Genomic DNA, 26,077 nt, shown 5'->3' with positions numbered 1-26,077 from the left:
TTCTCCACAATGAACAGCAAGAGAACACATCCATACTCGACTGAGGAAATTTTTACTATTGCAGCTAGGCAAGCAAAGTATCTTTATTGCTGTGGACTTTATTTTAAACTGTTTATTCAAAGAAGTGTCATTTTACTTGTTTAAGGTATAAAAAGCTTGAAAAGTTGGACTGTGGTAAGCAATCTCCTTTTTTAAAATTAGAGTGGCAGATCTGCTTATTTTAGAATTTGACTAGAGAGCTAGTGAAGTGATACTGGGACTTGAGCAACTGCTGCTGTTAAAACCCTGAACCTTTAAATCCAGTGTCTACTGAATGTTAGGGGGAGGTATGTGCATGAATTTTTTCAGTTGGTGTTTGAGAATTAACAATCTTTCAAACTATAAGCAGTTCCTCTAGTGATACTGAGAAATTTGGCACACAATATTCTTTCCATATCCAAAAAAAAGAAGGGTTAATTCCTCTTCACTATGCAAATATCTGTGCATAAAATTAAAAAATACATATTAACTGAAACATTTGGGAAAACCTTTTATTTCTTCAAGGAAGGGAGCTGAGAAGTAGTAACTAAAATGGTAAACAACTTCTGTTTATTAGTTGTAGCTTTTTTATGTCCAAACCTGACCTGTTACTTTCAGATAAAGGTAGAAATCAAAAAATTATAGTAAAGGAATTACCAATTGTGAGAAGCTATTAAAAAAACCCAAACAAAACACTAAGAACTTATTATAGTTGCTTCACTGGATGGGTGGCTCATGTCTCTTCAAACAGTTTGTCCTGCCATGATATCTTTGGGAACCAAGTACATTTAACTTGGAAGGCATCATGTGCTAGAAAATGTACTGGGAATGTAGGTACAAGAGGAGGGGCATCTGCAGGGACTGATACACTTATGGTTTCAGAAGGGAGATGTTATCTTCTTCCTGCTAGTTTTTTTTGTCGTATCACCTTTTTCTCACATGTTGGCTTCCTACATGTTGCAACATGAATGGAAACCAACCATTGTATTTGACCTCAATCTAAAATTGAAAGTGATAAATTCTTCAGCATTAGGCCTCTGAAACTGCAGCTGGGGGAATCCCTGTCTCTTTGTAGATGCTGCTGTGAAGCTTTATGCCAAAATCGGGGTCACGCATCTTGCAGAAAGTGAGCTGAAGATACCTGAAGAATGTGAAAACCTTAAGCAAAGCCGTAAGTTTAGAAGTGGCTACAGTACAAACCTAGCCTGCCATGTGCAGGAACTGCGTTATGTGTAGAAGCCATTTTTTAATCTGAACTTTTTTTCCTGATGGTCTTATGCAGAGGTAGCAACGAGTGTGAATTTTCTTCTGCTTTTTTGTTCAGTTTCGTGGCTCTGACAGTACTTCTGTGACTCTGATTTGACAAATTTTGTCTGCAGGGGAGCCTTTTGTGCTGAGTGTTCAAGTTTTAGAGTAAGGGAAAGAACAAAGCCACAAATGCAAGTGGTGGGAGATTTAGCAGCGGAATTGACTTAACAACTTAATCTACTGTAATAGGTGAATTTCATCACAGTTATGTGCAAATTAGTACTTGTTCGTTCTAAGTAATACTGTGCCTTAGCATTTCTCATGCATCCTCATGCATAACTCTCAAGGCTTTTTTTTTTTAATAAAGCAGTTGCTATAAATACATAGCTTTTTATGGAAAGGGGAAAAACAAGACTTGAGATTTAATCTCTGAATTTAAAAACTCTGACCCCTGTTTTATTTTTCCATGACATTTCATTATATTTCACAACCAAATGTGTGATGGTTCTCCCCCTCTCTTCCCCTTTTTTTCCCTTAAATGACAGAAACGTGATGTTTGGGACACTGGGGCGGGACCACAGTGCCTGCCCGCCGGTGGGGCCTCAGAAAGGCCAGTGGTGGTAGTGGCAGAGCCCCTTCCATGGTCTGCTGAAAGAGTCCTTGTTCCTACAGACCAGCTGCTGCTGTGTCTGCCACGTTCCTGCTAAAAATCAGTACAAGTTTTGCTCTTAACTTGGCCAGAGACAGGGTTAAACAGAATATTCAGTTAGAGGGTTCAAGGGGTGGAAGCTTGTTCCTGGCTGGGCGGGCTCTGAACATGTGCAACTCCCAATGCATCCGTTTCTTGTGGGCTTGAAAACTCTTTCTTACTTGTGGTGCCTCAGATGTTGTGGTTGTGAGAAAAGAACAAAAATTCTTTTCCCTTGGAGTGGTTGTTGGGAAGGAGGTTGCAAAGATGGGAGGAATATATATGTCATGGTAATTGCTAAAAGCACTGTCTAACAGGACTTAAGAGCTCCCTTTCCTTTTTTTATTCTCTGATTCCAAAGTATGCTTTTTTGCTTATGGCGATTCTAAGAGATGTAAACAGATGAAAATACTTATCGAAGCCAATCTACTTACAGCTATAATTTAGTATATTCCTCCCCTTCTTTCTTAATTTGAATTTGTAATCGCATACAGGGAAGGGATTTGATGAGGTTCTTCAGCATTGTTACCTAATCCCTAGACAAAATTACTAATCATGTCATGTTTACACCTGAATAGGTCTGCCTAGTATTCCTGAATTGCTCTGTGTCCCCCCTGGACACTGCTGCAGCCAAGGCTAGTGTATCATTATGCATATATGCCTCATAGGTGGCAACTCTTATAAAAACTAGAAGAATATTTTCAGATCCACAATGAATCTGCGTTGACTGCCATATGCTTATTTGGAGTTGTTTATTATGCATGGCATACAGTCTCATGGGCCTGCTGAAATAGGGACAAATGTTTCAGGGTGGTTTCATTTGCACTTTAGCCATCCTTAGGATGGGATTTCAAACTGAGTAAGAGACTAAAGATGATTTGAAAGGGTACGGCACTAGCTTGAGACTGAGTTGGGTTCCCTGATCCGTCGCAGACCTCTTCAGGCAAATCACTTAATCGTTTCTTTCTCTGACTTAGTCCCCTTCAATAAAAGCGAGTAATAGTAGTTCCCTCCCTTAAAGAGGCGTTGCCAGACTAAGTACATGAAAGAGTATATAGTGCTGTTTGTTATGCTGTGATTATGAAGCCATGCAACTGTGTTAAACAGAACTTGCTATAATTCAGTTTCTGTACTACAGTGCAAGAAATGAAGCTGTGGTCAGCTGGCTAATGTCATTTTAAAAAAAGGAAGCACCAAAACACAGCTCCAACCAGTACAATTCATGCAAGTGGAAGAGCCCTTCCCTTTAGCCCACAGTACAGGCAGAGCTCCTGGGCCGTACAAAGGTATTGTAGAATGCTGCATCTGTAGAGTACTGGTTAGAGATCTCTAGTATAATACTGCCATATACAATTTAATGTTAGAGCTCTTCTACAGATACTGGGTGTGTTTTAGAATACGTTGTGATTTTTATATCAGAATAGCTTTGGGGGGGAAGTTCTGCAAGGTATTTTAAGTAGTGTTCTATACCAGTTTCTGAATTTTAGTGTATCTGTTCAAAATGAAGATGCTTTACCTGACATCTTGCAAATGCAGTCTGTATCTACACAATATGAATGAGTGAACAGTGGACAAAACTGAGATCAAGGAATTCCAGAAGAATAATCTCTTGTTGGCTACCCATTCACTCTTTAGTGCAAAACAGGCTGCTTTGTCTCTCATTGTTTGCCTATTAAAAATACAGAATGTTGCACACGACACATGTTATGTGGTTGGATGATTTGGTGTTAATGTATTGCTTTAACTGTTGCAAATGGTTACCTAAATGTTAAGTATTCCAATAACATCAACTTTGTTTGTGGGCAAGTTCCTTCAATTACTTTCCCCAAACAAAATTTGTCTTCAGGATAGCAACTAGTAGAATATTTTTCTGCCTTGGTTGATTCGTAGATCTCTCCCAAATGGGGGAGGACTGTGTAATGAATGTCAGCTTGCTGATGAGAGACTGGATGTTCATTCTCATTGTTTGGAGATTTGTTGAAAATAGTAAAGTCATCAGAAGCTGTGGGATATAAGCTGAACTAGTAAACTGTTTGAAATAAGAGATCCAGCTGGCATGGAAAGATCCTTTAGAATTCACTAGATACGTTATGGATTCTGAAGGAGTATCAATCTCAGAATTTCTTTTTCTTTCGTATGAGAGGATCAGGTTGATGCAACCCATACACCTGAAGGGATAACTAGTCCATTAGCCTTTTATTCTGAGAGTGAAAACTGTATTATGTAAAGGATTTTTTTTTTTTTTTTTTTAATGCTTAGCAATTTCTTTTGGAGATGGTCAGGTGTTTAGCACTGATCCTTTTACTGGCTTTTCTAGTAAGCTGCTGTGTGACTTTCCAATTATTTATTGCCTTATTTTTTACAATTGAGAGGGACTTACTGTTTCTGTTAATAGCCATTACATGGTTTGTATCTTTAGGAAATACAGCTATTCAAAGTGTAATGTGCGATTATTGACTCAAAAATGTTATTACTTCTGATAAAATGTATTTATATTGTTCCAGGACTCACAGAGCAAACTGTATAAATGCAGGAGGGAATGTAAAATCATGTTATGCTTCTGATCTGCTTAATGCTCACAGAATTCCATGTGCAGGTGGATTAATGTGTGAGCTTTAACTTTTCCCGTAATACTGAACTTGATCATTGTGACCTTGATTTTGTGTTCTCCTGAGAATAATTGAAAGTGTTTTGCTCAATTTAAAATAGCTTTGTAAGCGTGCTTAATAGAGGGCACTTTTCCACATGCTGTTACTGAATGACATTTTTCCTTTCTAGTTATAGAGTGCAGGATGGGTGGTTTGCTTCAGGTAGACTTGTTGAGCTGAATCTTTAGGAAGTTTCTGACTTTGCTCTGAGTACATATGAGGCTGGTGTCGCTTATGTCCAATTGTGGAAATGCTTTTTAATGTTAGTACAGATACAAATAAGTCACTACAGAAATAGAAGAGGCTTGCCTTGTATTTGATCCAGTATTGGTGCCAACCATCTGCTCTTTCTTTCCTCTGCTGAGATCCCTATGGATAAAAGGAGGAGATCGGGCAGGCGTCTGGCAGGTAACTGGCAGGGACCTCTGAATCCAAGGGCCTGGAGAGTGTTCTGATTCCTCTAACGAAAGATTAAGAAATCAGAGTGCTCTCTGGGCCCCTGGATTCTTTAAACCTTGCTGGTTTCCACTGTGTGGTGACTGTGCTTGCCCATGTCTTCTAGTGTTTCTACCCCTAGTATTCACTAGTGTGCATTTGCTTAGCTGTGTTGTAATGCCCGATAGCCCCAGTCATGGCCGAGAGGTTACTGTACCTTGCAGCAGACCAGCACAATAAAAAGACCTTTTTATATTCAACAGTGACCGCAAGACTACTTAAAAGACATAATTTTAGAAATCTGAACTAAAGTCCTGTCAGTGCTGTTAAAGACTGACTACTTGAGTAGTTTTATAATTATGAGCCCAGTCAATACTGGCATCTGGCTGGCTGTGTGTGGATGTGGGCAAATCAAGATCAGCGCCACTTCATCTTAGATAACTGCTGAAAACCAAAAAAGATATTTCTGGGTCAGGTGAGGCAGAAAGAGGCATATGACAAAAGAACAACTATGTTATTATTTGTGTGACCTTTTCCCTTCATTTTTTGGACTGCTCCCTCTTCTTTGGTTATCACTGCCCTGTTGCATCATGTCTCAAGTCAGACTTCTAAGGTCTTTGTGAAAGAATCCCCATGTAGCCTGTTAGTGTTAAAGATAAGAGACTTTTATGATCTCAAAATACTTTGAGTATTAGTGTATTGGTTTTCAGGTGGTATTCTCATTTTATTAACTGATCTGAAGTGGCTTGCTTAAGATGCATGTTTGTAGCAGAACTGGAAATTGATCCCACATTCTCTGAGGTTCTGCTTGGGCTTTTAGTCCCAGCTATTCTCCAGTCAGATTTGGGTGAGTGATTATCCTCCTTCATGGCGTCAAGAGCATCTCTGCCGAGAGCTATGGTCAGAGTATTGAGTGCATTTTTGTCTCCCGTGAAGAAACTTCTGGGAATGGAGAGTATTCTCACCTCAATGAACTTTCCCCTTTTTCTTCCCTTATTTGTAGGCTGTTACTCTTGCAAAGCCTTGAAGGAATCTGTGAAGAGCTCAGGCTATGGTATTCATACACTGGACACCTATTTTTATGTCTTGTTTGTGATGGAGTGCTGGAGAGGTCAAGATGGAAACAACTGAACCTGCAGCAATCTTTCCTGTTGCAACTCAGTGCTCAGATGTGTTTTCTTCTCAGGGCTAAATCACAGAGATTTGTTCTGTCTCTGGGGTGTATCGTGGTTCTGCAGCTAGTGTGTTTGTGGCTGTAGGGGCATTTGGAGCGAAAGGACACAATGTGGCTATGTCAGCTATGTGAATGTGAGGGCAGGGAGAAGATTTTGGCCTGCTCTTTGCCATTCTGACTTTGGCGCCTGCTGTGATTCCTGCATATTGGAGTGTTGGTCTCTTTGTTGCTAGCAACTGCCTTCCCTGACAGCTCCAAACAAAAAAGCTTAAAATAACTATCAAGTGCTTACAGTGGGAAGAACTATTAACCCATTTCCAGTGGGAAAGAATAGTATGTTAATGTAACTTTACAAAGCCTCAAAGCAACATTTCATACTCATTAACAGCTGTGTTCCTTCTGCAGTCTAGGGCTGCCCAAGCCTCTTCAGATCATGGTGTTTATCATGATGACAGATTATAATAACTAATATTCCTAACTTCAGTACAGTTTATAACATTAATTTAAGAAATGCACCATGTATGTATTTTATTAAAGGGTAAGCCTGCACTGTGTTGCAAAGCCATTTGTAAAGACAGGCTTTCCTGCATATTTATTTACAAAGGTCCAGTTTATGTAATTGTCTCTTTCTCATAGTTTTCTCTAAGAACTGCATGTTGTTGCTGTGAAAGATGAAAGATGGGTCTGGTGCAAATGATGAATTTTTTGTTTTCACGAGATGAGGTTTGTGCAAAGTTCCAATTACACCATTCAAAGTTCTGCTTGAAGGTAAATTGAGGATCTAACTTGCATTTGCTATAGTACCTTTCCAGTAGCTGGGAGAAACAACATCAGTTTCATTAAAAAATATATCGGGGTGGGTTATTTTTCCCCTTTTGTTGTTTGTTTAATAATCTGCTAAGTTACAAAAAGCAGACCAGAATTTTATCCTGGCTCTGGCTGAGCCCCACAGCAGCCCTCCCAGTGCTGTGCTTGTACTGGCAGCCAGAAGGGTGCTGCTAACACACCAGCGTTTGGCTGCTGCTGAGCAGCGCTCGCACAGCACCAAGGCTGGCTCTCCAACATCCCCCCATCACCAGCAGGCTGGGGGTGGGCAGGGTCTTGGGAGGGGACAGAGCCAGGACAGCTGACCCAAACTGACCCAAGGGATATTCCATACCATATGACATCTGCTCAGATACAAAAGCCAAGGGGGGAGGGGGGGGCAGCAGCGGCGGGCCGGTGACATTCATTATTTATGTTGTTTGTCTTCTACGTGTACTGAGGCTGTCCTTCCCAGGAAGTGGCTGAACATCGCCAGCTGATGGGAAGTAAAGAATAACAACGTTTGGTTTTTGTTCACTTCCACATGCACAAAATTTGCTGTTGCTTCATTAAACTGCCTTTATCTTGACCCACAATTATTTTTTTTTCCATCTGGTTTTCTCCCCTCCCTGTTCTGCTGAGGAGGGGAGTGATAGAGCAGCTTGGTGGGCACCTGGTGTCCAGCCAAGGTCAACCCACCACATTTCTTAATAGTCTTTCTTCCTCATCTGTGCCAATTTTGCCTGTCCCATTTGTTGTAAGGACAAGACTAATCAGCGCTAAATGGATGTTTTCATTGTAAAAAATTTCTGTGCCTTCCTCATCCCTTTAAAACAAAATTATGTGGACCATCCCAGATGTGCTTTGAAAAGTGAACCTCTAATACCTGTACTGAGTTTACACTTGAACTGAGGAAGACAACCCGAAATACAGGTTATTTTTGGACTATTCCTTGAAAATACACAACTCCTCTCTCTCGGAAGTGTTTACTGCAGACTTCCTTTTGAGGCGCATCTGTGGTGCTTCAGACACCATAATTCAAAAACCAAAAATCCTTCTCTAAACGTTCTGCCTACTAGAATGCATCTGAGTGTTTAGATGGAATATGGAAAACTGTGGTGATAAGTGATAAATAAAACCATGTCCACAAATGTAAATAGTAGGTCAAAATATAACCAGAATGCGTGCTTAGGTGAGTTTTAAGACCATTCAAACAGAAAAGGAAGCTGCCTAATTAAATAACATCTGTGAGAACACATTTACACTGCCTTTCCATTATTACATCCTTTATTGTAATAGATGAAAATATTTTACTTAAGTAGGATTTTTATTTATTATTATTATTGGTTTGATTAGTTCACGAGGCATAGTTAATATTTTCTTCTTGGGTATGTGTATTTCCTCCAAACAATATGTTAATTATACATTTTGTGTTATTTTGCTTGCTCTATGTTATTAACCATTAAGCTGTGATGCTGAACGTCAGGAATGGTCTAGATTGGAGCAGTAGTCACATCTAATGGTGCAATACAAGCTACCTGATTTTGCTGGCACATAGTCCTTCAGCATGACCAGTCTTCCCTGCTTCAGTCAGACAGCCAATGGATTTCACTTTTGAATCTCTGATTAGTACAGTGGTTTAATACAGCTTTATCAATTCCCAGCCTCTGAAAATGGGAAAGTGAAAGTGGTAGCAAGGTAATTTGAACTATGCTGTCCCCAGGGCAGAGGTGCCCTTGAAGTCAATCACAGCTTCAGCTTTCTCTGCAGTGAGAATGGGCTCATCACATGAAAACCTGGGTGGGCCATAAACATCTTGGATGTGTGCTACTGATTTGGTCAGGCACTTTCCAACAGTGGAAGTTGTCAAGCCTCCTGGATGCTTTGTTTCCCCTTTTGTTGTTGTCTGTCTGCCTGTGAAGCCGCTTTCCTTTGATCTCTTTGCCCCTAATATGGGCATGCTGTAGAGTTCCTTTTTCGCTATGCAACGTTTCGCAAACAAGTAAGCCTTCCCCATTTCGTAGACTGTATTGATTCTAGGACTATGGTCTGATACAGTTCCCTAGATGAGTTTTTTACTTGGAGGTGTGGGTGGTGGTGGTGTAATTGTTAACCTGCTTATGTTCTTTTGCAATGGGCTTTTAAAGTAGAGACTGTTCACTGGGTTGGTTTTGCTTGTTCTCTTTGGGCTTCAGTTGCTGCTCTTCTGTGGTGCTAGATTCCTGGAAAAATACACCTATTGCTGTAGAGACAGGCTTTCTAGATATCTGGAGAATGCCACACCATTTGGAATAATGTGACAGAAACATAAAAACTTCATCCTTCATTTGTGTTTTTGGCTTTCTTGGACAATATGGTGCTGCTCAGTTGTTTTGAGCTTTTCTTTGTTTGTCTTCAGAAGGTAGATTGCTGTGCATTGCTGTAGAGAATTCACTAACACGGTCTGTGTTCTGTTTTCTCTTGTTCCCTCCCAGTGCAGTATGTAGGAAAGCTGTGCTGTTATTCTTGCTGTTCAAGGTATCTGAAGGTGGTGAGTGGGAGGTTGCAGATAATCTGCAGGAATTTTGATGTAGCTAACTGTCTGGAAAAAAATGTGACAGTGTGCGGGAGAGCCTTTTGAGGGAGAGACTGAAGTTGTTTTCATATATAGCCAGCTAAGCATAGGATATGGATAAGCTGTGCAATAAGCTTTGCAAATCTTGTACCAAACACAAAAACTGTCCCATGTTTTCATTGCTTTCTTGGTTCTTGCTCAAGACTGTTGCAATAGGTGGTGGTGGTGATTTCATAGGGACAAATTTCTGTTAGCTGGAGCAAGTTTCTTGTTTGTGATGCCCTGTAAGTCTCCAGTCATTTAAAAAAAAAAATATCACAAAAGCCAGAAACAAGACCTACTCTGTTGAACTACCTCTGCCCTGCTATTGCACTGAATGAATTAAATTTTCTTTGCCCTTTCTGTGCACATGTAAATAGTTCACCCAATTTTTATCTTTTGCATGCAAGATTTAAGCCCATGTTTTCTTGCAGGACTGGAGGGAAACTGGTAGCTAGTATCCTATATTCTGCTCTTGATTTTTGACTTGGTTTGTTGTGTGATCTTAGAAGTGAGTTAATTCCTCTATTTTTGTTCCTCAGCAGTAAAATGTGTGTCATGATTCTTTACCTGACGTGGGATTTGACCATAATAATGAGCAATTTGGAGAAGAAGGCTCAATTGCTCTGTCTCAGAAGGACACCAAATAGCTTGCTGTGTTTGACTTAACCAAGAACATTTCTTACATTTTCTGTTCATCATCATTAAAAGTGATCGTGCTTCTTATAGGGGAGATCAGTGATTTGAGTTGCTGGCAGCAGGAGGATTTAGAAAGAAAGTGTTCTTATTACTCTGAGTTGACAGATTTCCTGCAAGGAACTGTGACAGCATTGTTGCAGCTGGGGCTGAGAATATACATTAGGTAGAACACAGGAAAACTTCATTTTTAACTTGGAAAAAAAACCCCTAAAATGGAAGTATTTAGGAGCTAAGAGTAAAGTGGTGAAATAGGAGATGGTCTGTGACCACTTGTTACTATTTTCCACATCCTTAACTTTGCCAGGGTTAGAGAATAAATCAGTCTTTCCAGAGTAATTTCTGCAGCATTCTATTGGAGAGAATTGTGTACAAATGATCTCAAAGAAGATTAGGAGTGTGCAAAATTTTAACTTGCTTATCGTGCCAAATATAGGTGGTGTAGCAAATGAACTCAGCAAAGCACAGGACAGCACAGCCCTCAACAGGTGGGCTGAAGAGTAGAGTTTAAGGTTACTACAGTGTGTGAGGTTATGAACTAGCTGTGTGAAATTATACAAATATGCTCATACGTAGTGAAGAGAATATATAAAGAGATGGAATAGTGCTAGGCGGTTATTAAATACACAGGCAAAAGGTTTTAAATGGACATAAAGGGATTTAAAATTAAATGGTTGCAACTGAGTGTTTTTGTTCTCAAAATCAAATAACCTTTTAACTTTAATTAAAAAACAAACAGAAAAAAAACCCAACACACACCCCCACCCCCCACCCCCCACCTTAAAAAGGTTTTATAGCAAACTCTCCAGGCTAATTCCAGGCTAATGATAAACAGGGACAAGATGGTTGCAACAGATAGGGGCATCCAAACAATTCTGTAGAACTTACTTTGGGTTGAATAAAATCTGCTAATGGGTGCTTAGGGCTGGTACCAGCCTAGTGAGTGCCTGTGAGTGCCCTGCACTCCTCAGATCTCTCTGCTTTTGAAGGACTTTCTTAATTTGAGAACAGCACCCTGAATGCAGGCAGAAGACCCCTCCTTAGTTCTGTTGTATACTGAAGTAAGTCTTTCAGGAGACTGCCTAAATCTAGCCAATGTGGTGTTTTGTATGAGTTTATGACTTTCTTTAATGCTGTAGCGCAGATATGCTGGAGAAGTTTTAGCTAAAAGTGCTAACTCCATCTTCTCTCAGTAAGGTGCCGTAGGTTACTTAATTTTTTTTTTTCATTTCAGAAAATACTGCATAAGTGCCCATTGGGTATATGTGTCTCTAATTTTACATTCTTTTTCGGTCTAGAAGAGAAAGCCTTGCAACATGAAAAATTTCTTAGAAATCTGAAAGTATTTACAATATTAAAGGAGGTGACATATAATTCATATTCATCCAAAGGAAGTTTTGAGAGATGTTTTTGCATGCCAAAAGTTCCTGGAAGTGAAAATAACTGATGATATTGCGTGAGAAATCTTAAGAGTTACTAAAACAGAATATACTGATGTTAGGTTCTGCTTTTTCTCTGTGCAGTGTAAAAGCAATGCAAGGTATCATTAACACTTCAGTATATTTGGAGGCAAGACACAGTATCTTCTGGGAATACGGTATCAGAACTGGCTCTGTGCTTTATGCAAAGGTAAGAAGTGGTCAGGGGTGTACTGTTCCAAAGCACACTTAAGCCTGGAAGCGTGTTGCCATTTTACTGTACTACTGCAGGCTGACTCTTGTGCTGAAATTAAAGTTAAAAAAAAAAAAACACCAAACACAAAAAAAAAACCCAACCAAAAAAATCCACCAAAGCTAGTAATTGGCTGGGATGATGATAATGTGAGCTCATCTCTCAACCTCAGGGAGGGAAGCCTGCTTAGTCATAAAGCCAGCAGTGCTCAGCCAGTGAAGCAGCCAAGTGTGAGCTTTCCTGGAGCACAGTCATGCTGCAGCTTGAGCATTTATCGCTTCAGCTTAAACTATGGACTATTATTATTAGGATGACCTGCAAGACATTTCCCTGAAATTTTTCCATATAGAAAGAAATTCTAAAAAGCTAATTTTGTGATGTGTTATTTTACCACCTAATACTGGATGCACCAAATCCCCCTTCCCCCCCCCCTTTTTTTTTTTTGAGATCTCTTAGTTAGGATTCATTTATTTTTGCATGCAGTTTGGAGAACGGAGATGTTCAGTAAGCATGTTTTGATCAAAGTATCTTAAATCTCTTTCCTCCCTGGTGATGGTGGTTTCACTATCCTGTTTTTTGTGTGGCTGCAACTTCAGTTGTTCTCAGTCACTACAGTCTTAAGTATGAAGATAACTTCCGTAAGAGATACATAGTGTTTATTATAGGACTCCCTTTGTGGGAGTTTGTCTCCTCTAGTTTGTCTCTGAACTTTTTTTTTTAGGAAAACTTTGCATCTTAATACTTTTGTTATATCTCTTTCCTAGATAGGTGCAGTTCTAAACTGGTTTGAGTTAGGCTTTGCAATGCTTCTGGCTTCTTATGTAGTAATGGAAAAAACAGAGCCAAAGCCCAAGTGGAGGTTCGGAGAGCTGTACCAATGCAATGTGTTCTTGCTAACCTGAGAGCCCCCTTTCTAAAGGTGTTCTGGATACTTGTGTGTGTGGTAGTTGCAAATCTCAGCCACCACTATTAAGAACAGCATGAGCTGTTTGGGGTGTTTGTTTGGTTTGGTGGTGTTTTGTTTTGGTTGGTTGGTTTGGTCATTTACAAGGGTTGAAAACAAGGACTCCTGGAATTGTATCCCAGCTTTTGGGCAGTTATTGTTGCGATCTTCCTTACAGTGTAGAATATCTACAGCAGAGCTGCTAAAAGTTGTCTGGCAGGTTTATATTTGATCTAGTGTTAATGTCTTCTGATATACAAGAAAAATTTGCATTGTTTTCATCAGAATCATGTGACTGATGAATACAAAAGCACAGAAGCATCAGTAGAAGGAAAACTGTTACAAGATGGTCTGGTTTGGAGAGAAAAGTAGCTTGTGATGATTTCAGAAGGTAAGCTAGTGTCAGAAACCACTGTTAGTAGTATATACTTCAGTTACTGTGCTTTAGCTGTTATCTCTGTTACTCTCTCCTTGATTTTTACAGCACTGCCACATATATAACATTAATACTTCTGAAAGGCACATAGCAACCTTTCCACCTCTACGTTTTTGCTACCAGGGACCTAGTTTACTGCTGTAGGATGTTTTTTCCTCTTCTAGTGAAGTTTTGAAATAGGAAAAACTTACTTTATGACATCCTTATTTGTGTACTAGTTGCAGTTTAGGGAGAATTTTCCATCTCACGTGTCCATAATTTCTTCTAGAGTTATTTTCATCCTGTTGAGAGAGGACTGGAAAATGAGCTGAAACATTGTGCTCACAGGAGTGAGGCCCTTGTGATACGGGGTGGCAGAGGTCCACAATTTCTAGCCAAGACGAAGAGGGGAGGGAGTGTGGGGGGAACAGCTATGTAACAGCCTGAGGAAGTGAGTCACTTTCGCTCTGAAACACAGGCCCATGGTTCCAGTAGCACTGAAGCCAAACCTGGCCTCTGAGGTGGAAGTTGCGTAAGTTAATTTGAATTCTTTGTCTTTTCCTCCTCCTCATGCTCCCAACCCCACCTCGGTATTAAAATCCGCACTGTAGCCAAATCCATTCAGAGGAGGTTACAGGTTACAGGACTTCAGTGTGCTGTAATGCTTTTGTTTTATTATTTTTCATTTTATAGAGAGAGAGAAGTGAATTGCAGGTTTTATTGGAGGGAATGTCTGTGTTAATCTTACCTGCTTCGCTCAAGAGAAATTTGGTTTTATAGCAATAAAAGTAGGTGTTTAACAATTTACTAAAATCTTTCTGAAATACATTGGCAGTGTGGTTTGAAGTGGAAGAGAGCATAGTAATAGGGACTTCTACTAAAACTCAAGTTATTACACATTAGTTTACTTTTAAATTCATGTAAATTCTTAAACTTTTTAAAAGGTTTTAGGTCCTAATAGAAACAATGGTGTATGTGTTAATACATTAGGCTTTAATCCTGCAAACTAGGCTTTTAAAGCCTAAGTTTGTGGATAGCTTTTTCTGTGGAAGAGTAGGGTAGAGTTGTCCTAGATTGCCTGTTCTGGAAAGGCTTTCTCCTATTATGTTTGTAGCTTTACACTAACAGATATTTGCTGGTGCCCTGGAGCAGCTGTAACAATCTGCCTGCACTACTTTTCCATGAGTGTGACCTGAGCAGGAGCAGTTGTTTTCAGCTGTTGAAGAAAGCATCTGAGAGGGCAACAGGTTGAACAGGCCCTGTCTTCAGTGCTTGGATGCTTGGTGGCAGTTCTTAATTGGAAAGGAACTGTAATGTTTGGGTTAAGGGGTGTGAATGATGGGCTGCTGCTGCCTGATCCTTTCCTTCACAACACTGAATTCAGCATCTTGCTACGTGTTTGGCTGCAGCTATCATGTACATGTGTGTGTTTTAAATGTCTTCGGGAAATGCGGCCTGAGACGTTATTTTTCTTTTATTGGCAAGTCACGAGCATTTTTTTTGTGTTGTGTTTTTGAGTTCAGATTAAAAACAGATTATTCTGGCTACAGGAAGCCATAGAAGTAATTGGCCAGATGAGAGGGAGTTCAAAAGAAAAACCTTCGGGATGAGCTTGAGTGATTAGTCAGAAGTCTGCGTGCAGTTGGGAGTTGCATCATGCAAATACAGTGTGATATCTGTTTTGTAAACTAAGTTGTTTTGTTTTACATGCTTCTAGCAGGTCAGTTCTATTATTTCTTACACATGTTATCCTGATCTTTGTTTCCATGGGAAATGGGACAGACATATGCATTGTTGCTTATCGCGTGAGAGTTTGTATACCAGTTATATCTTTTGATGAATCATTGCAGTTGCTTCTCTGTTTCAGGACCTGTAACTGAGTGGACCCTACTGACTTCTGAACCACAAAGGGTAAGAGTGAAAAGAAGTGAGAGAAGCACACAAAGAAAAAGGAAGTGGATGCACTTTCATCTGGACTTCTTTCCTGCCCTTTATTACTAGAACTGAATGGAAAAGAGAAACTTCCGTGCCTTTCCTCCCCCAGCCTCAGGGATGGGTGGATTGTAAATACAGTGCGTGCAGCTGGGAGAATAAACTGAACCATGAATCTTCAAGCTCAGCAAAAGTCTTCAAGCAAAAGGACTGGAAAACGAATTGCCTATTTTAATGACCAGGAAATAAATGTGTCATCAAAAGAACCACAGCAGCAGCTTAAGGAAGGACAGTTCTATGGTCATGGAGGGAATATACCTGTCTCCCAAACTATGGAGATGTCTCATGCAGGAGGATTAACAAGTGCCCCCAACAATGTTGCTTTGATGAACTCTGTTTACAATCAAGATAGGGGAGAATCAATGATGATGTCCCAGACGGTAACAGCTGTCAAATGGCAGAATTCACTAATGGGAAACCGGTTGCCAGAGAGGGGTGACAGCCACTGGCAGTCTCCACCTTCGATGTGGAACCACAGTATGGTTTTTGCGGGCAACCCAAAAGGGCCCCACTCCAATGCTGGTGCCCCAGGCTTCTATGGCCACCCAGAAGCCCTTAAAAGAAATCAAGAGAAAGGAGTGTTTGTGTCACAGCTTGACTTGTATGGAGATGCTGTCCAGCAGATGATGTCCCAGAAGGCTCAGCTGGAACAGCAAGCCCTGGTTAGGCAGCAAGCTCAGATGAATTCTTTTCATCAGATGCAGAAGCAGCAGCAGCAGAATCAAAGTCTGCCGTTACAGTCTTTCCAACTAGCATTTGGTCACCAAGGCCAAAAGCAGGGTCTTCCTGAATTATTACATGTCTTTCAAGAAGCTCCAGCTTCTTCCAGTCCAGCATTTACCGCCCAACAGAAACAGCAAGCTCTTCCCCAGCTACAACTGTTTGAAAATTTTTATCCTCAACAGCAGCAGCAGCAACAGGCTGCCACACAAGCCTTTGGTCTGCAGCAAACAACTTCCATAGCACAGCCTCATGTGGCAGCAGCAGCACCTCAGCATCACATGATGGCACACCAGTTTCAGCAAACGGAGAGGAACCAGGAGCTATTCAAGGCTCTAACAGAGCAGAACCAACCGACGGTGCTACCTCAGACCCAGATTCCCTTTCCAAGAAGGTCACGGAGACTCTCCAAAGAAGGTGTCCTGCTGACATCTACAGGAGAAGTGCTGGCTTCCAAGCAGACAGAAGAACAACCTAGCAATTTATTTCTGCATCACTGGCAAACACATCAGCAAGAAGTTCCATTACAGCAGCCACCTGAATCACTGGCCCACAACAAAAGTAGCTATTCACACCCCAAGAGAATAGATCTGGGCCAGAAGGATGTCCTGGTCAACAGTGAGCTGTGCCAGATGGAAACAGGCAGGGAAGCCACAGGCCAGAATGGTAGAGATGGGGAGAAACAGGCAGCAGCAGCTGAAGAAACCACTCAGAGAACTAATGATTTTCAGGGTGTCAGAGGTGGTGTAATCCAGAGTACACGGCGGAGACGGCGTGTTTCCCAAGAAGCCAATTTGTTAACTTTGGCCCAAAAAGCTGTTGAGCTGGCTTCTCTTCAAAATGTAAAGGTAAGGTATACATCCTTACCAGTATGTTTTGGACGACAAAATAGGGCTGAAATGAAGTGAACCTATGGACATATGCAGGATAGGATGGTATCTTGATGCAAGAACTTTTGTAGTGGTGCAAGGGCAGCTCTGGAGTGGTGGCATGTAAATTCAGCTTCTGTAATTCATAAATGCGGGAGAACAGACACCTCCTAGTGCAGTGAAACCACCTAAGGACAGTTTTATTTCACTAATACTGAATGTGATTTTAGCTCAGGGCTTCAAAGTATGGACATTTGCAGCTTAAGCCTTAAACTGATCAGGAATTTAGAGACAAGTATAAGCGGTTCACTTGGTGTCTTTTTACCAATGTAACATTATCCTTCTTTTATATTAAAAGACTACTGCTCACCTGCTGGTTTCTCAGTTTTAGCCATTGAGGTGTTTCTAAACTGTGCTATCTAAAAATTACGTAAGTTACATGTTCAGTATTTCCCAAATATTAAAAGCCTGAGGAAGCCTCACTTACATGAAGAACTTGTACCAAACATAACAAAGGTTGATCAGGTATCCTGTTTCTGGGAATGACCTGCAGCAAATGTTAAAGAGATTGGTAACCTGAGGACAAAGTCTGCCTGTAGATGTTCTGTAGGGCTTGATGGGGTAGAAATTAGGGTTGGCTGATTAGGTAGTTGGCTACTTTTATCCTTTTGGTGTCCCGTCAATCTAAACTGAACAGTATGTGTTCCATATGGCCAGATGACAACGTTCAATATTAATTAGCCTAGGGGAGGCAAGTGGTGAGATTTTTGCAGTTGGGTGAGGATTTCTTGAGGGCTTTTCTTAAGGTTTTCTTTCAGTTGTGGTTTGAGTAATCTTTCATTGAGTGTGTCTCATGAAAAGTAAAGATACACTTTTCTTCAGAAGCCTTGTTGCTAGAGGCTGTTGAAATACAGGTGTTAGAGCATGAGCTACTTTTGCCTACGGTTTCCCCACCTGAGTTGCTGTCCAGTTAGACAACAAAGGGAAGGTAATTTTATTCCCTCTGTTTCCCTTGTCGTAATTTTTTTTTCCTAGTCTGTCTGTGGCCATTTCTTTCTCATCCCTTCCTTAGATGGATGGGTTATTTGAGTGAAAGAACTGAACTAATAAACAATGAGGCAACTATCCATAGCCTGCTCCATCTCTTGTACAGCAGACAGCAACCAGTGACTGTTGGCGCTGTCTTCAATTTTTTTTTGCTCTAATTCCAGTTGAACAAGCAGATTTGATAAAAAATGAGTAGTAGTTAGCAACGTGAGCTATTTGATCGTACTCTCCCAGCCATTGTATGGTTTTATTGCAGGAAGGTCTATGATTCACATTCTAGTCTGATCACCAACACAGTGGCAAGAAAAAGCTAATAAATCATCTAGGAAAAGGCCCTGAGAGGTGAAGCAAGAAACTGGCCGTTTGCAGGCATGCCTGTTTGCAGCTTGATTTGTAATGTAAAGACCCATCAGAAAAGTGTTTTGACAGATGCTCTTTTGTTCTTTGCAGTTATGCAAGCAGCTTGTTTGCTTCTATGATGGCTCTAGCAGAACTCCTCTTTATGTTTAGATCTCTTCAGGCTTTCAGGATGAGGTTTTGAAAGATGTTAAAGCTCTTACCTGAGATCTGATGGATTTTACATCTTTCAAGGGGTTGGATATCACGTGAGGGAGAAAAATGAAACATGTTTAGCGGAGGAGAGTGGTCTGCTTCTCTTACCAGTGTCTTTCTGTTATAAAAAACCTAGAAAGTTCTCTAGCGGAAGTTATGTGGAAAGCTTGTAAGAAGGCCATAGGATTAAATTAGTGATGAAAGAAGATGTGTTCATAATTTGAACCAGATGGTTTAACATTGCAACGTAGGTGTGTGTACCTTATACAAAACATTATTTTCAACAGCAGTAGTTGTCTCTACAGGTAGTGTCACAACTGATGCTTTGCACCACAACTGCCCATCTTACTGTGCCTGCCTTTTTCGGGAGGTGGAAGCTTACTGCTGCTTACAGGCCATAGCAAATTCTCAACTCTTTGTTTTATGGTTTCATTTCATATGTAACTGTTGTATGCAAAAAGGCAGTGTAATTTGTTTTCTTTAACAGTGCAGAAAACTTATCTCAGATCTGAAATGGTAGTCTTAAGGTTGCCTGGATTTAAATATTCCTTCATGGAAGTTTGGCAGAGGTTTTAATTACCTGGGCTCTTTCCCCTGGCACAGGACAAGGCACTAGCTGCAGACAAAAGAAAAAAAGAAATTGCAGTTCTGAACTTACCTCCTCCATGGACAAGCTTCAGTTTGACTGCAAAGAGAAGCTGCCTTTACTGTTAGCAAGGTGATGCAGAATGATGGCAGAAAGCACTGTACAGGCAGGTACTTCTAGAAGGGTGGTGGGGTTTCTTGTCTGATCACAGCAGTGACCTTGGAACAGCTCTTCCAGCTATTGCAATTGAGTTTTGTCTGTGAATTCTAAATTTTTTTAGAAACTGCTTGAAGGATAGAAAGGATCAATGCCAAAAAGACTGATGGGTTTCTGTGGGTGTTCTGGAGGACTCTTGATCACTAGTTCATCCTTCAATATTTATGCAAGAGTCTAAATGGAAGTGCAACAAGTTGTACTTACTGGAGTTATCCAGCAGCCCTCCTGCTTTAAATTCAGCAACAGAAATGCTGAGTTAGCTGAAAATCCCCTAGCAGTTCTACAAATGAAAGTCCTGTCACTTGTTCAGTGACTTCTTTCTCTTAACTGTTTGATTATGCTCAGAGGTAAGCAAACTATTTAGGGATCTGGAGCAAATAGCTTAATTCCAAAATCAGTTGTGTCCTCTCTTGGTAAACCTTAGGTATGTGTGATCTTTCATGACCAGAAAAGCCCTGGTGTAGACCAGAGCATCTTTAAGAGTGTCTCGATTGCTTATATTAAGTCCTCAGTGGTGCCTTCTCTCTGTCTTTACAACTATTCAGGTCTCCTCCTTCCTCATTTTTCTTGAATTTCTCTCCCATCATCAAGGAAGGAGAGTCCTTGCTGGTTACCTCCTAATCTTGAAAATAAAAGGAACATGGTTAACTGATCATTCATCCAGAAAAATGTGATATATTTTGTGTGACTAGCTGTCATAATTTCCTCCTTGTGGTCAGGAAATTAGTTCATGTCTCTTGACCTACAGAGATCTGTGTAGCACACAGGACATATCCGAGGTTTGTAGATTGGTCAGAATTGGTGCTCGTTCATGTATTTGTATTGTCATTACGTGTTTGATTGCTGTTAGCCTCCCAGATACCCAGAAAGTATGCCACAGTGCTTGCACTAGTAACAGCTACGTCAGGAGGGAAAAAAGTAACCTGATTAAACCCAAGACTTTTCTTGGCAGCGATCTAGATGTAGTATGAATGCACTGCTCTGAGCAGTGGTGCAAAACTATTGACTATGGATCTTACCGCCAGAAGGTGATCCCAAAGCTTTCCCAGATGTTTAACTAGGCTTCAGTAATGAAGGTGATAACAGGATAAATTTCCCTGATGAATGGAGGCCCATGTATGTCAGCATAAGCCGTATGTGAGCTGCTTTTTCAGGTATGGGCACAACTAGTCGAAGTTGGTATTGGTTTCCATCACCTGTTTATATGTTGGGAAAGGCATCCTTGTTAGTCTCTTTCCTGAAGTAGTGGAGGGAAGCTACAAAAATTTGCAAGAGCCCCTTACTATCTAGAGGTAGTGGTGTGTAGTGACATATCTGTCAGCATGATGAATGCCCTCCAAACACAAAACTGATAGTCTCATGGGGAAATACAGGTGCATGTCACCAACCTGGAGTGAAGGGAGGTCCTCGAGAGCTCATTCATGCCTTCTGCAGTGCAATCTGGAGCAGCTGATGACAATTGTGAGTCTTCAGTTGTGTGTTCCATCATTGTGTGTGGTGAGGGCAGATATCTCCAGTCTCTGTGAAGAAGCAGTCAGACTTCTAAACTGAAGTATCGCTTCCAGGACAAACCTTTCAGTGCACACTTAGCCTTAGTCTAATAAAAGGTCTTGGAAGGAGGCAGTCCTAAATCTTCTTAGTGTGATTGATTTTATTTGCTCGAGCTTAGCACATAGCTTTTTCTTGAAGGCTTAGTGTTTCAGAGTGGACCTGTTTACTTATGAAAGTAATAAAAGTTACCAGGAGTCTCGGAGAGAGGCCAGAGCACTTAACTCCAGGCTCTGACGCATCTTGTGACAATACAGTTTTGCTTCCCTCAATATAAATATAGTATCAAAGTGGGACTTGAGTCTCATGTCCTTCTAGCAATCATGGGTTGGCTCTTTGAGGGCCAGCTGGAGTGTGTTCTCTTGCTCATCAGTAAAACCAGCTTTCTTGATCTATGACCACAGTGAAATGACTAGGGATGTGTCTGCATCCTTAGGATGGAACCTGCTTAGGCTAGCTTTTTAATCAGGATTAGGTATTCTTAATGGCACACAATAGGTTCTTTTTGAGGACTTTGGTAAATATCCTCAAATTTTTGGAAGTCTAGCTTGGAGGCTCTTGTCATACCTGAGAGATGGCATGCCTTAGTTTCCACCTACAAAACACAGATGTTCAGGTAGATTCCTCAGTAGATTGTGGCTCTGACAGAGGATGAGTTTACATACTTAATCCTATCCAAAGTCTTTCGAAACAGAGCGTCAGGAGAGAAGTTCTGAAACACCAAAAGGAGCATCTTCTACAGCTTCTAGATTGCACTTCATAAGACCTGAAGAAGACTTTTTACATCCCTGAAGAAAGGTGTTTTTAAAAGTTTAACATCTGGCTTCTAAGTGAGCTGGCAACTGCTTTTGAATTGAGAGCGGAATGAATATGTGGATAGTCATTTGAGGGACTAGAACTCACTGATGTGACAGTGCCTGAAACCATTTGGTATTACAGTACCCATGTGTTTATTCAGTAACTCGCCCTCCGTTCCCATCTCCTTGGAGCTCAATTTTCTAGAGTTTCCATGAGTAAAAGAAAGCAGAGACACGGAAGCTGTCTTTGCAAGAAGTGCACACTTGCAGTTAGGCCTTGTTGATTCTGCTGAGCAAAAGTCCTTCAGGCTCAAGCCTGGTTAGACAACAAACCTGAAAGGCTCCAGTTATAATAAGGAAAGTTGCTTCTGTTGTGTATATTGGAAAAAATGCAGCAAAAAAGCTAGCTCTGTTTTTTTGTATGAGAGATTTAATTAAGATTATCATGGTTTGGTCTTTCCTGGAATGGAGGTCCAATCTTTGAAATTAATAACCTGCAGCTTTTGATCGTTACTAAAACTAAAGAACATTTGTTGGAAGTTATATGGCAGGGCACAAAAAAATTATCTGGAGAATAATATGTCAAACCCTAGGTAGTGAAGTGATACTGAAGAGTGATTTATACAAAGATTCTAGCAGTTGAGACTTCAGTCAGTCCTAAAGTAATCCTAAGAAATCTTGGTAACGCTTTTGTGAAGTATGCTTTTTTTTCCTCCAGTAAGACTTTTTCAAACCCATTTCAGCTTGGAAATTGCATTGAGAAACTTGATATACACCGAAGGTGAGATATTCTCTGATTTATTATGTAAGTACTACAGGACTTCTAAGGAATCTATTTGTCTTCTCAGGAACTGGATACTTCAGAAGAGAAGAAGACTATGCACATGGCTCCAGGACCTACAGCTGCAAAAAGTGTTGTGGAATTTGCCAGTTCTTCACCAGCTCCCAAAAGAGCCCGGGAAGATAACAGCCTTGTGCCTCTTATCATTCCTGTGTCTGTGCCAGTGAGAAAAATTGACTTGCAGAGCCTTGGAAAGGAAAAGTCTGAGGATGGAAAACTCCAGAGAGGCCAAACAAACGATCGAGCTCCTTGTGAACGCAAGCCTTCTGTGATAGTCACTCGGAGGCGATCTAATCGTAATACTAACATGGAAACCTCAAATCAGGTATGGATAGACTAAGAAATCAAGGGTGAACCAAATCTGTTAGATTTAATAACATAGTTTTTATCCATTAGCTCTTCTATTGAATATCAGGGCTTGAACTTGGAATGGAGGTAGTCTGGGTACTGTGAATTGTTTTCATCATAATATTGCCATATATGTGGGTATCACTGGCTTTTCATGACCTATAGCTAATGCTAGTACAACAAAGCATTGCCCCACTACTAAATAGTGAATAAAGTCAGATGGTCAATAACACTAGAATAAATTGCTGTCCAAGTAAAGACAGCTTTCTCCAGACATACACAGATAATAATAAATAAACTCTGAGTAGTGCACATATCTCTGTATATGAATAAAATACAAAGTGAAGATTTATTCTCAAGCAATTGAAATCTATTACTGAGGTTCTGAAGGTCAGCAACTTGAGTGTTCCCCTTCAGTGGGATGCTGTTGAGTCAGGTTTTGCTTTTCAGGGTTTTTTTTGTCTTTTGTATTCAGGAGTACAATAGAATGTTCAGATAAGAAAGAAATTACAGGCATCTGAGGCAGTTTCTTAGGCATTTAATTTCTTGACCATCTAAGACAATATTGTCTTCTGTTCTCTTATTGCTGTTTGGTGTCACCTTGTCTCTGTACCAGGTTTCTGCTACACTTTTATGTCCTTTTTTTAAAGCTACCGTGAGGTCATTCTCTTTCCAACCAAAGGCTGAACTGGACATATGTGTAGTTCTTGTAAAATATAACTCATAAGCACTCAGAGCTAGTGTTGCTACCTAATAGTTCCTGTGGCCATTCCATTCCCCATCTTCTTCCTCCCTCATTCCCTTTGTGCTAATTGTTGAGACACCCTCTGACTGTCCTGTCCAGATTTTGAGCTGCCACGAAGGGATGTTTTAATCTCACTCAAGTTTTTCAAATTTCCTGAGATTTTTAAATGAAATTAAGTATGTAATTTTTTTCTAATAGCATGAAGATGCTGTTCCAAAGGATGAAGCAGAGGGCTTTGCCCGGAAACCAAAGCAGCGGCCAAGGCCTGAGCCCCTCTTCATACCACCAAAAGCTGGCACCTTTATTGCACCACCTGTTTATTCTAACATTACTCCATATCAGAGCCACTTAAGGTCGCCTGTCCGTCTGGCAGATCATCCTTCGGATAGGAACTTTGAGCTACCTCCTTACACTCCTCCGCCAATTCTCAGTCCTGTGAGAGAAGGATCTGGGCTATATTTTAATGCTATCCTCTCTTCAAGTGGTCATTCAGTTCCACCTCCCATGACTCCTAAAAGTGCTCACAGAACTCTTCTTAGATCAAGTAAGTTCCGCATTATGCTTCCTTTCGTGGTTAATTTATGATTAGGAGCTGTGGAGTGATAGGAGGAAGATCATGACTTTAGGAAGTGTGGTTATGTGGAATGGGACAACTCCATCATAGTCTGGGGAGCTAGGATGGGGGAAATGCGATATTGCTTCCATCTGGGCATACATGTCAAGATGCATTTCCAAGTAATCTGCAACACCCCCTACTGACGTTCTTAGGAATGGAAAAGCCAGTTTCTCTGTAATAGATTGTCATTATCTTGAACCAAGGGGCAGTAAATAGTTATTACTGAGATGTAGATGGTGACTGGAAGGTATGTTCTTGGTTATCTTAAACTCCCTTAGTGTATAGCTACATAGCTATCCAGCTCTCAAAAAAGGATTAGATTTACAAGCTGTGTGAAGAGTGTATCTCAAATGTGAAGATGAGCTGTCTGAGCAGTTCTTTCTTTTCCTTGCAGATAGTTCAGAAGTTACCCCTCCTGTTCTTACAGTAGTGGGGGAAGCCACCCCAGTCAGCATTGAACCGTAAGTACCCAGTAGATTCTTAGCCTGGTAGTAAATGCGCTTCCTTTCTTCCTCCTAAACCTTCGAGCTGCTCCCTGTACAGTTGATGTATCTATTAGAAACATTAAAGCAGTTCCTATCAGTGACTCAAAATACAAATTGTCTTCATAAAAATTATTCAATAAGGTAGATAAAATTTATATGGGCAAACGCACCTTGTAATTCTGGTGATACTAACTGCTCTCTGTTAGTGCCCATCTGTCTCTGGGCTGAAATACTGTTTGTCAGCTAAAGGGGAATATGTCCTGTTTTGTTGTATACAAACACTTCTTTGTATGCTGTATGTTTGTTTCAGAGTAGGGAAATAATGCTCCTTTAGAGGAAGGCCAAAATGCAGTATGGAAAAATGTAGTTAGCTCTCACATTAACTGGCCTGATTGCAGGTTATCCATGTGGTTATTAGCTGCGGCATAACTGTGAACATGACTTTGCTCCCTTGTGGGCTAGCTCGGTCTGAAAGCACTACAACTCGCTGCATACAGTGTGTGTGACCTGAGCTAATAAGCCTCATTAGTCTTTTTTAGCTGGCTGTATGCTGGGAAAGCTCAGTCATATGCGGACCCAGCAGCACCAGGGAACAGAGTTTGGAGATACTGAAGCTGAAGTTGTAAGCTTAGGCTTGGCGCCAGTCCTGTTAAACGTAAGCAGAGTAGCAAATGTCTCTGCACAGCCCTTGCAGACCCTCTGGGAGTGTTATCAGCTCAAGTTCGGTGCTGTGGAACTACAACAAGATAATTCCAATTCATTCTTATACTTAGGTTAGTGAACTCTTGCGAAACCTAAACGTGGAGATGCATGGCATGGAAACACCCATATGGCATAAAACCGCCCACACGGCTCTGCATTGCTGACTGTGCAGGCAGGAACCTGCTCTGACTTGGCAGTGTATCCTGTAACATTGGAGATGTTTAACTCAAACTCTCCCCAGAGAAATACTAGATTTTTTTACTTTTTCTTTCAAAATGGCTTGTATTTTAAAAATCGAATGGAGCGTTTGCTGCCAATATATTTTTTTCTCACCCTTTTTCCATTTTTACCGTCCTGTTTGAAGCTGTTCTATGCACTTTTGACAGCAGGCTGTCCTGAGGAAATTTTCAATGGTGAATGAACCCAGATTATTCTTTTGTCACCTTTGCAGATCCCTTCTAGACTGAGCCCATTCATGGAAATAAGCACATCTGGTGGTGTTTAAATCTGTTTTGAAAATGGCTTAATTGATCTCTTAGTTGTTGGTTAATTTCACACTTATCCAGGGGAACCTCTTCTTGGACAGATATTTTTTGTTTCCCCCCAGGTTTTGACCTTTGAGCGGTTATTAGGGGATCCTAATTTAAATCCAATTTCAGCTGTTGTTGATAAGACAATGG

The 26,077-nt window shown here is 40.7% G+C and overlaps 1 protein-coding gene across 3 annotated transcripts in view; it reads left to right on the top strand.

The window, feature by feature from the left end:
* The window catches only part of MIDEAS (mitotic deacetylase associated SANT domain protein), a 54,900-nt gene that overhangs the window by 14,821 nt on the left and 14,002 nt on the right, over positions 1-26,077 (top strand). For 2 of the 3 annotated variants that reach the window (XM_056347511.1, XM_056347513.1), the window contains exons 2-5: positions 15,201-16,893; positions 22,509-22,826; positions 23,793-24,138; positions 24,605-24,671. In XM_056347511.1, the coding sequence (XP_056203486.1) occupies positions 15,436-16,893; positions 22,509-22,826; positions 23,793-24,138; positions 24,605-24,671 (2,189 nt within the window). In that variant the 5' untranslated portion in view covers positions 15,201-15,435. Of the gene's footprint in view, positions 1-11,827; positions 11,934-15,200; positions 16,894-22,508; positions 22,827-23,792; positions 24,139-24,604; positions 24,672-26,077 lie in introns of all 3 variants that reach the window. The other variant, XM_056347512.1, reaches the window with a different exon arrangement.

This window comes from Falco biarmicus, chromosome 7, assembly GCF_023638135.1.
Source record: "Falco biarmicus isolate bFalBia1 chromosome 7, bFalBia1.pri, whole genome shotgun sequence".
Classification (NCBI taxonomy): domain Eukaryota; kingdom Metazoa; phylum Chordata; class Aves; order Falconiformes; family Falconidae; genus Falco; species Falco biarmicus.
Note: the sequence above shows the minus strand (reverse complement) of the source record. Positions and strands in the feature narration are given on the sequence as shown.